The following is an 11,428-nucleotide window of genomic DNA, read 5'->3' on the forward strand; positions in this document are numbered from 1 at the left end:
AGAATACAACAGTGGGCAGTGGAGATTGATTTGCTCTTGTTCAGCTTAAATTCACAATAGTCTCCAATATTTGGTTCAGCTAAAAACAGGAGAAATGATCTGGGAAATATATATTCATTTTTTACAGTTCCCAGGTCAAGTTCTCCTGTGTTTAAATATATCTGTGTTTGCATGTGCTTAGACGCTTACAGGGTATATAACCTGGACAAAGAATTATACCGCTAAAAAAAAAAAAAAAAAACACTTTTTTTTATAACAAGTACTTATATAGCGCTGTCAATTTATGCAGTGCTTATTTATATTGTACATACATCAGTTCCTGCCCTCAGGGAGCTTACAATCTAAGGTCCCTAAAGCAGGCCATACATGGTCGAATTTCGAACAAATTTTCTTTTCAAAATCAGAAAATTCGTTTTCTTTTGTGATCCGATGATGCCACCATTGAAAAAATTGCATGTTTTTGGAGTGTGGGAGGAAACCAGTGTACCCTACACAGGCACAGGAGAACATGCAAACTCCAGGCTCTGGTTGAGATTCGAACCGACAACCCTAGTGCTGCTAGGTAGAAGTGCTATCCACTTAGCCACTGTGCTGCCCGATGATATATGCATTCAGAAATGTCCTATAAACCATATAAGCACGTTTGTCAGTGCCAGCATGAACGAGACCTACTTTTGGAGCATCAGTAAAAAATAAAAAATTCTGTGAGTCCAGACATTCAACACCCAATATCAAGAAAGTGACCGATTCGAGTCTCACTTGTAACAATCGGGCAGTGTAAGAGTTAAATCCTGACCAATCACAGCACACAGAATGAGCTGCAACTGCATATTCTCTCATCTAAACACACAGGTTGTTTAGTACGTGCATTACTCCATGGGGTTTATTTACTAAAGGAGTAGAAATAATCACCCATCACTACAGTCATCCAAGCATTTTTTATTGTTCTAGTTTCCCTTGCACATGACAGGGTATTCAAAATAAACGTAGCTTCACGTTATTTAATAACCCAAGTTAAAGTGGTCTTACTTGAGAAGTTTGGGGAAAAAAAAAAAAGATACATACCCACCTCTATGACCGCAGCAGCCCTCCAGCGCTCTAAGACTGAAAACTAAGCAATCAAATGATCACTGATCGCTCAGTTCACAGCAGTTACTGTCAGTCACCTACTCTCTGCTCACTGGAACGCCAGGCTGGAGAGGGCTCTGTCAGTCAGACATCTGGGTGGATCCTGACAATATTGTCAGGATCCTTCCAGAACCTGGAGCAGCTCTGTGATGTTAGCCCACTAATGGCTGATTCTAGGCCACAAGAGTGCAAAAATGCACTCCTCTGACCCAAAATAGAAGTATGACCAAAAAATGCTTTGACCACACTTTTTTCTTTTAAACCCATAATCAAACATTTGTAATATTTCAGCGTACAAATTCTTAAGATATGGTGGCTGCATTTGTTTTCTTTTTTAGGTTCTTTATTTTTACCTGATCTGGCCAGCCATGTCTATTTTTCAATGGAACAAGCCGTCCTACAGATGTAACAGAGCACAGCCATTTACCACTGACAGGGGTGCTTACAATGATCAGCTTTTAAGAAAAACCTTTATCCCAAAAGGAAAAAAAAATGTTTTTACTGCTTAAAAAGCGTGAGCTGAAGTTCAATTTGTTGGTGTATATAAATATGCTAGCACATTTAACCCCCCCCCCCCCCCTATTAATAATGCTGCTGTCCAAAGGGATCTCTGTTGCTCCTTCATCTGTTGCTCCTAGGGTGTAGGCATCCTAGTATTGGAAGGGTTTTAAAGAACAATGGGGTGGCCCCTAAAAGTCGCACATCCAGGTGTTCTGGAGTGATGAGTAGAGTGGCAAGCTCAGCCTGGATTCCAACCAGGCCATACACCCCCCCCCCCCCCCCAGAGCTTAGTCGTGGCGTTGGAATGGTTTTACTGGCCAGATCACCAGGTGAAAACATAGGGGGGAAAAAAAGCCTAGAAAAACAAAAAACAAATAAAATCACCTCTCAGGAATATTAAGCTGCAATATATTACATTTTTGGTTTTGGGAGTTAATACCGCTTGAACATTCTCTAGTATTTTAGTAAAATCAACCCCCATGGGTGTCACACATTTTACACACTGGAGTAGGTAAAAGTGTATACTTCTGTTTTCAAAGTTTAAGGCTCCATGCACACTAAAGCTCATAAACTGCAGTTTATTGGAGTTTGGGCGTTTTTTTTTTAAAAGCCCATAAACTCCACTCTATGTTAGCCTATGTGTCCATGCACACATGAACGTTTTTTAGCTTTAATGAGCAGTGGAGTTTATGGGCTTTTTTCTGAATGCCAGAAATTTGCGTTCAAAGTGCCGTTTTTCACTGCCAAAAAAACGCCAAACACATTTAAATGCTCATAAACGCATGTTAATTAGCGTTCGGCGTTCTATTTTTTCAATGCATTGTGGGAGTTTGGAATGCATTGTGGGATTTTTGGAGTGTCCTCTGTGTATTTTTATTAAAAACGCCCATAAACGTTAGTACAAAATGCTGTTAAAAGCACGTTTTTCAACCAGAGTTTTCTGCCAGCAATCTGGTGTCCAGAAAAAGCTTTTTTGAGCTTCAGTGTGCATGGAGCCTTAAGCTTTGTTTATGGTTTGTATTTAGCCAAAAGCAGTTTTTTTTTTGTACAGATAGCACAATGCCTCTGCTTACCTGGCAGACACTGGATCAACAGTTACCACCCATCCTTGGTATTCATACTTTTCATCAGCAGTGACTTTTACTTCTTTGTTGACATAAGACTGCCATTCCAGGAGACTTTTGTCAAGCCAATTAGTCATGTTTTGTTTTTCCTTTTGCTAGGAGGAAACAACCAAAAGCATTAATCAAAATAACAAAAAAGAACAATACAGCTCAAAATGGCAATGGAGTGTATGCGCACACTTCAGATGTCACACAATAAAATGCTAATACCGGTACTATTCTCAACAAATGTAGATACCTTCTTTTTAATATACTTTATATTGCATTACATACTGTAAAGATGTAACAACTACAAATAATTAATAAAAACCAAGAACACCTAAATGAACCAGACATAATTCAGTCAGTGTGTGGACCTATGGGTACCACTACACCCCACATCCTTTGAATGAAAGCTTGAAGGAGCCAGGCAGAAACACATCAGCCAATCACTATACAATGAACTGCAGCGGGTGGCTGGAGGCCAGTAATAATAGGCAGTTGAGCTGTGGTTTTGCTGCTCCCAAATTGACAAACTGCAGGTTAATATGGCCTAGGGCTATGCTAGTACACATTGCTGAGGAAAAACTCTACCACGTCACATTTGCCACACAGTACTGCCAGTACTTCAAGTTGCAACATGGCATTTCAATAGAAAGTCACCCTTCAGCTGAAGAAAAAGCACATTCAGGAGGTGGCAGCTCCTGAACGCCTGCTATAACACTCCCTGCAAGGTTTTTAATTTCCATTCCTAGTCTCATGTCAATTTTTCTATATACTGCTGTCCCTATATACAGTATCTCACAAAAGTGAGCACACCCCTCACATTATTGTAAATATTTTATGCTATCTTTTCATGTGACAACAATGAAGAAATTACACTTTGCTACAATGTAAAGTAGTGAGTGTACAGCTTGTATAACAGTGCAAATTTGCTGTCCCCTCAAAATAACTCAACACACAGCCATTAATGTCTAAACCACTGGCAACAAAAGTGAGTACACCCCTAAGGGAAAATGTCCAAAATGTCCAAATTGGGCCCAATTAGCCATTTTCCATCCTCTGTGTCATGTGACTCGTTAGTGTTACAAGGTCTCAGGTGTGAATGGGGAGCAGGTGTGTTAAATTTGGTGTTATCGCTCTCACTCTCTCATACTGGTCACTGGAAGTTCAACATGGCACCTCATGGCAAAGAACTCTCTGAGAATTTGAAAAAAAGAATTGTTGCTCTACATAAAGATGGCCTAGGCTATAAGGATATTGCCAAGACCCTGAAACTGAGCTGCAGCACGGTGGCCAAGACCATACAGCGTCTTAACAGGGCAGGTTCCACTCAGAACAGGCCTCGCCATGGTCGAACAAAGGAGTTGAGTGCACGTGCTCAGCGTCATATCCAGAGGTTGTCTTTGGGAAAAAGACGTATGAGTGCTGTCAGCATTGCTGCAGAGGTTGAAGGGGTGGGGGGTCAGCCTGTCAGTGCTCAGACCATACACCGCACACTGCATCAAGTTGGTCTGCATGGCTCTTGTCCCAGAAGGAAGCCTCTTCTAAAGATGGTGCACAAGAAAGCCCGCAAACAGTTTGCTGAAGACAAGCAGACTAAGGACATGGATTACTGGAACCATGCCCTGTGGTCTGATGAGACCAATATAAAAACTTATTTGGTTCAGATGGTGTCAAGTGTGTGTGGCGGCAACCAGGTGAGGAGTACAAAGACAAGTGTGTCTTGCCTACAGTCCAGCATGGTGGTGGGAGTGTCATGGTCTGGGGCTGCATGAGTGCTGCTGGCACTGGGGAGCTACAGTTCATTGAGGGAACCATGAATTCCAACATGTACTGTGACATACTGAAGCAGAGCATGATCCCCTCCCTTCAGAGACTGGGCCGCAGGGCAGTATTCAAATATACCGACCCCAAACACACCTCCAGGATGACCACTGCCTTGCTAAAGAAGCTGAGGGTAAAAGTGATGAACTGGCCAAGCATGTCTCCAGACCTAAACTCTATTGAGCATCTGTGGGGCATCCTCAAATGGAAGGTGCAGGAGCACAAGGTCTCTAACATCCACCAGCTCTGTGATGTCGTCATGGAGGAGTGGAAAAGGACTCCAGTGGCAACCTGGTAAGCTCTGGTGAACTCCATGCCCAAGAGGGTTAAGGCAGTGCTGGATAATAATGGTGACCACACAAAATATTGACACTTTGGGCCCAATTTGGACATTTTCACTTTTGTTGCCAGCGGTTTAGACATTAATGGCTGTGTTGTTATTTTGATGGGACAGCAAATTTACACTGTTATACAAGCTGTACACTCACTACTTTACATTGTAGCAAAGTGTCATTTCTTCAGTGTTTTCACATGAAAAGATATAATAAAATATTTACAAAACTGTGAGGGGTGTACTCACTTTTGTGAGGTACTGTAGTAATAAAGAAAATGTTCCTTGTCCTGAGAATTAAAGTGGTTGTAAATCCCCAATGCAGAAGTTGTACCTATAGGTAAGCCTATAATAAGGCTTACCTATATGTACAGTAAATATTGCCTAAATGGAGGAGATATTTACCATGTAGTACGCTGCTGATGTCATCGGCACATGCGCTGTGAAGAAACGGCCCTCCGTGCCGTTACCTTTACTAGCGAGTAGCGTGACTGGCGACTCCCCCGCGCATGCCGTGAGCGACATCACGCGACTCCGGCCAGTCATAGAGCCAGTCTGCATCCCCGGAAGGAAGAGGGGCGAAGATGGAAGCAAGCAAGTGGCACATAATGGGCTAGTATGTGATGTATACTAGCCCATTATGCTTTCACTTTGCAGGGAAGTAAAACCCATCAGGGTTTACTTCCTCTTTAAGAGTTGAGCAAGCTGTTTGGCACACTATACAGCAGAAACAATACTTCCATCTTTACTACATGCTGGGTGAACATATAATTCAAAAACATAGGGGGAATTTATCAAAAGTGGAGCAGCTATGCATGCCAACCAACCAGCTTATAGCTTTTATTTTCAACCTTAACTGGACAAGCTGGAGACAGCAGTTGATTGGTTGCCATTGGCAGCTGCTCCAGCTTTGATAAACGCCACCATGCTCTGTAAGCTCCCATCACATGTATAGGACTTCAGTGCACATAATTGTGACCCAGCGATCTCCTGACCTACATGGGAATCAATGTGCTCAGTGCAGACACACACACCTCCCCTCTATAAATCATAATTCTCCATACACTACCATCAGAGATCAGCTTTCTGTGAAAAGGAAAATCACACAGCACATGCAGACATCACATCCGGGTGAACTTACCCACAATGCCTCGGTTTGTAGTTTTCTCATTGTGGGCGGGGATTCCTGTGCTGCTTCCTAGTAAAAGAACATTTCCTGTACGGAGCTGATTGTGTGCGGATTGGGCCTTCTGATCCCACAAGTTGTCGCCTCAGACAAGTAAGTCTATTTATATGTAAGTATATTCTAAATGTGAGAAGATTGCGAATACCTTGCTGCCTGAGGGCGAGCTCAGACGGGCAGCCTCGGCTTCTTTTGTACTTTCAGGTGTTGGGGCCTATTTACACCACGTGCCGTAGGACTGCATTGGGCAGCCATTTCATCGCAGTCCCGCCACATGACAAGGAAAATATCATTTTTTCCAGCGCAGTGCGAAGCAATCCACCGCATCACGCAGCGGCCAATACTTTTTTAATGAAGTATCACTGTGTGACATTTCAATAAAGTTTGTTTTAAAAAAAAAAAAGGAAAAGTGAATAGTGGGTGCGCCCCGATCATTGCATCAGCCATCGCATCGCAGCTGCTGTTGTGTTGTAGCACGGCGCTTGGTGTAAATAGACCCCTTAGGCTGGCTTCACACTACTGCATTGCTGTGCATATCACATGCAATGTAAATACATGCCATGCCATGCAAACTATGGCTGAAATCGCATTGAATTTGCACCAAAATGGTGTAGGAACCTTTTTTGGTCCGCACTGGAATCGGATCGCATGGGTGTGATCCGATTCCTGTACCATTTCACAGTTCTCACTGCGATCTGCAAACCGATTTGGAGGTGTCATTAACTTTACATTGACACCCGCATCGGTTCGCAGATGTCAGTGTGAACCACTTGTGATTTGGGTACGATGCGGGAACTTGCACAGGAATCGCAGCGTTTCCCGCATCAGACCAGTGTGAACTGAGCCTAACTGGCTGGATTGCACTCGATCACACAAATCATATTGTTCACATACCGTTTGCATGATCTTCTTTAGACCTACCACATGTAGCACAAGGGCCTGCCTGAGTGGATATAGGTTGATAGGATAAATTAGGTAGGTTCTCCTATTGCAAAATTTTGGTAACTCTGAAGTGGATTGTACTAAGATTGAATAATCAGATTGTAACATTTAGCCCACGTTCACATCGAGACATTTGGAATGCGTTTTGGCATGCCAAATCGACAGCTGTTGCCAGCAATAGCGCCGTCCGTATCTGTGCGATGCCGCTTTGCAGCGCCACACTGATTCCCAAAAGTAGTTCCTGCACTACTTTTGGCGATTTTGGATGCAATTTTAATAGACATCTGTGCAGGAACCCGCACAGATGTCTCTGAAATCGCTCCCGAAGTTGGACTGACATGCGGGTATGAAATTGTCTGCGTTTAGCTAAACTCGCACAATTTCTATCCCGCAGTCAGTGTGAACCTGGGCTTACTGTATAGTGGCAACGCACACTTCAAATTGTGCAATTCAGTCAAAATATTTAAATCTGCAAACTATCAAATAGCTATAACTTTTTTTCCGGTTGATTTAGCCTTTATTTTGACTGGATTTGATGAAACTAAATTGATCAGCCAGAACAAAATTTTAGCCCACATTCACACCTGCGTTTCTAGCCAACAGCGTGCAGGTGCAAAAAAAAAAAATCAGGTGACCTATCGCCTCCCAGATGCCCTCTGAAAAGTGATTCACTGCAATTGTTTTTCAAAGGGCAACGCAACTTTAAAGGGGTTGTAAAGGTAAAAGTTTTTTCACCTTAATGCATTCTATGCATTAAGGTGAAAAAACTTCTGACAGAACCGCCGCCCCCAGCACCCCCGTTTTACTTACCTGACGCCTCGAAAGTCAGCTTCGCGTTCCCGACATCTGTTCCTCCGCTCACCCTGGCCGCTGATTGGCTGCAGTGGATGGATTGAAAGCAGCGCAGCCATTGGCTCGCGCTGCTGTCAATCACATCCGATGACGCGGCGCGCCGGGGGGCGGGGCCGAGTGATACAGCGAGCGGCTATAGCCGCCGGCTGTATCACGGGAGCGCGCCCGCAAGCACTCACCACCGTGCGAGAGAGCTCGCATGAAGGTGGTAAATGCTTGCGGGGAGGAGCTGAGACAGCCGCCGAGGGACCCCAGAAGACCAGGTTCGGGGCCACTCTGTGCAGAACGAGCTGCACAGTGAAGGTAAGTATGACATGTTTGTTATTTTTAAAAAAAAAAAAAAACACCTTTACAACCCCTTTAAATGATCCCTAAAGGACAACCAAAAGTGAAGTTGTTCTTTTACAGAAAACTTGTAATAAAGTAAAGGAGTTGGCTGTTTTCAAGCTGAATAAAAGGCATCTGTACTTTGAGACGTGGAGCATGTATGCAAATCAGGAGTCCGGACTTTCCAGATATGCGTGCTTGTTCAGAGTCAGTGCACTCACATGATCTTTGACAGGCAGCGAGGGGCAATATGTTGCATCTGTTTTAACCCCTGCGTTGCAGGCGGTTGTGATGCGGTCCCATTTACTGGAATGTGTTGTCTTCAGTGACAGTACTCCCCAAATATGTCTGTTCAGATCCACCAAATAGAAACAGATGCAACTTTGTTCCATTTAAAAAAACAAATGACCTGAGTGGACACAGATGTAAATAGGTGATCATCGTCCACAAGCTCATATAAATGAATTACTGTGTGTTTTTCATATGAAAATTGACAGATAAAAAAACAGAACTCCCGTGTGAAAGAGCACAGTCTGTTATTGCTCCAACTTCCTAACAGAACAAACTGTCAAGCAAAAGTGGCAGTTACAGGGTTACTGCTGACAGGAATGCTTACAGTGGTTGGATTTTATTTATGTAAAACCTTTAGGACTTGTTCACACCACATGCAGTGCTTTTTGTTTTTTTTACTGCATCAAAAACGCATGGAAAGTAGGTTATTTGGGTTCCCAAGGCATAGTACACACCAGTGCAGTGCTTTTCAATTCTAGAAAACCAAAGCACAACATGCTGCTTTTTTTTCCTGCACTGTACTGGAATGTGTATGCAGAAACGCAACCGGAATGGATCTGGAGGACGTATTTGTGGTGTGAATGGGCACTTGTCCCAAATGGGCTAAAAAAATGTTTGCTGTAAAGTGTTAGCTGGAATTCAGCTTCAATTTTCCTATGAATTTTTGTTTGAAATTCTATCCATCTATGGCCAGCTTTAGTAAAGTCCAGATAAAACGGTGAGTGCCTCTAACGCTAACCTCTCCCCTGATTGAAAAAGCTGCTGTCTAAGCGGGTCTCCATTAGACCCCTTTCACACTGAAGTGGTGCTAAAGCGCAGGTCGTTTTTGCTGTGTTTTAGCGGCACTTTTTTTAGGCGCTAGCGGGGTGTTTTTTGTTTTTTTTTTTTTAAAGCAGGGGCATTTTGGGAGCGCTATTTATAGCGCTCCCAACCCGCCCCAAAAATGCTGCTTTTGCAGGACTTTTCCTAAAGTCCCGCAAGCGCACCGCCCGAGTGTGAAAGCACACATTCCAATGGGAGGCAGGTTTCAGAGGCTATTTCTAGCGCTAAAACGCCTGAAAACTGCCTCAGTGTGAAAGGGGTCTTACTCCTCTATCCAGAGAAGGAGACACTAAGGCCTGGTTCATGCCTATGCATTTGTTTAGTGTGTTTTAAGTTTTGCAGAAACACACTACAGTCCATTTAACATGGTTCCCTATGGGTCACGTTCACATCTGTGCATTTTATGGAAAGGGCCATGGACTTTTTTCTGGTTTTTGGTTTCCATAGACTTCATTGGATCAAAAACGTGTATTGAAAAACACAAAATGCACCTGGGATATGCAAACTGCAACCTGCATAGGTGTGAATCGAGCCTAAGGCAGGAGGTGTGTTATTGGCCAGATCACCAGGTAAAAATAAGAGAAAAAAGTCTAAGAGTCCTTTCACACTGGGGCGGGGGCGTTGTCGGTGGTAAAGCTCCGCTGTTGTATCCCCCTGCTAGCGGCCGAGAAAGGGTTAAAACCACCGCAAATGGTATAGCCGTGCCATCCCATTGATTTCAATGGGCAGGAGCGGTATACAATCTGCTCCTTCACCGCTCCGAAGATGCTGCTGACAGGGCTTTTTTTACCGTCCTGCCAGCGCATCGCTCCAGTGTGAAAGCCCTCGGGGCTTTCACACTGGAATTAAAGCAGCGGCACTTTCGGGTCGGTTTGCAGGCGCTATTATTAGCGCAATAGCGCCTGCAAACCGCCCCAGTGTGAAAGGACCCTAAGGCTCAGTTCACACTAGTGTGACCCCATTGTGGCTATGCATTGCAACTTGCTTGAAACTTTCATGCAACATTAGAGTTTATGGGACTCTAAGTTGCATCAAAGTAGTGCAGGAATATTTTTTGGAGATGCTGCAACTTGAGTTGCATAGATTGGAGAGGGTGCTGCTGAAATAAATGGGTTTTGACTTGTCATGCGTTGTAATGTGTCACAAGTTGTATGTCAAGTCGCACAAGTGTGAACCAAGCCTAAAAAAAAAAAATGAATGCAGCACCCCAAGCAAGAATGGAATTATGTTTTTGGGGTATACTACCACTTTAAGGGATAAACTCCTGCGTGCCTATGCTGCTCTGACCCCACCATGGTGGCTGGTTTATGAAGCTGCCAATTTTTTCTGTCCTGGTATGAGGGGTTTTAGAGTAAGGCTGGCCATACACTATACAATTTTCTGATTCAATTTCCTTTAGATTTACCTTCAACTATGTAGTGCAAGGGCCTGTCTGATTGCATACAAATTGAAAGGGTTTAGGTTTGACCTCATATTATATGGTTTTGGTAAATCTAAAGGAAAGTTGAACAGGAAAATTGTATAGTGTATGGCCAGCTTAAGATCTACCACAGGTATCTAAGGCCTCATGCACACAGGCATTAAAAAAAATAAAAAAATAAAAATAAAAAAATAAAAAAAATCTGCTTTACAGGTGTACAGCATTTTTGTATGCCTCCAAACACAGTTCTACCGTATGTTAGCCTATGTGGCCCTGCACATCGGGCATTTAGATTCGAATTTTAAGGCACATTGGGGCTCTCTTGGCAGGAGAAAAGCAGCTTCAAAACAGCTCCTAAGCCACGTTTTTACAAATGCTTTTAGGAGCATCAAGCGCTTGGCAGTTTTATTTATTTCATTGGCCAGAATAATAATTTTTGAAATTTAAAAAAAAAAAAAATGCATTTATATGCATTTGTAATTTTTCTTTCTGCCAAAACGCACTCCTTTGAACTCACAAGCGAGGTTTTTTTTTTTTGTTTGTTTTTTATTCCTATAGTGTGCCATTGCCTAACCTTTTTCACCCATTCTGGGGGGCTTTACCCTTTGGTTTCAGGGTTTTTTTTTCTGTATAGTCTATAACAGTGTTTCTCAAACTGTGTGCTGCGGGGAGCCGTCACTGTAACAGTCGGGCCGGGGGCA

General features: G+C 43.3%; 1 protein-coding gene across 5 annotated transcripts in view; it reads right to left on the reverse strand.

Moving 5' to 3' along the window:
* Window positions 1-11,428, reverse strand: part of GEMIN6 (gem nuclear organelle associated protein 6) — a 54,474-nt gene that overhangs the window by 41,298 nt on the left and 1,748 nt on the right. For 2 of the 5 annotated variants that reach the window (XM_073627680.1, XM_073627678.1), the window contains exon 2: window positions 2,703-2,848. In XM_073627680.1, the coding sequence (XP_073483781.1) occupies window positions 2,703-2,830 (128 nt within the window). In that variant the 5' untranslated portion in view covers window positions 2,831-2,848. Of the gene's footprint in view, window positions 1-2,702; window positions 2,849-5,959; window positions 6,467-11,428 lie in introns of those variants that run through there. The other 3 variants (XM_073627676.1, XM_073627681.1, XM_073627677.1) reach the window with 3 other exon arrangements.

Source organism: Aquarana catesbeiana, linkage group LG04, assembly GCF_042186555.1.
Source record: "Aquarana catesbeiana isolate 2022-GZ linkage group LG04, ASM4218655v1, whole genome shotgun sequence".
Taxonomy (NCBI): Eukaryota; Metazoa; Chordata; class Amphibia; order Anura; family Ranidae; genus Aquarana; species Aquarana catesbeiana.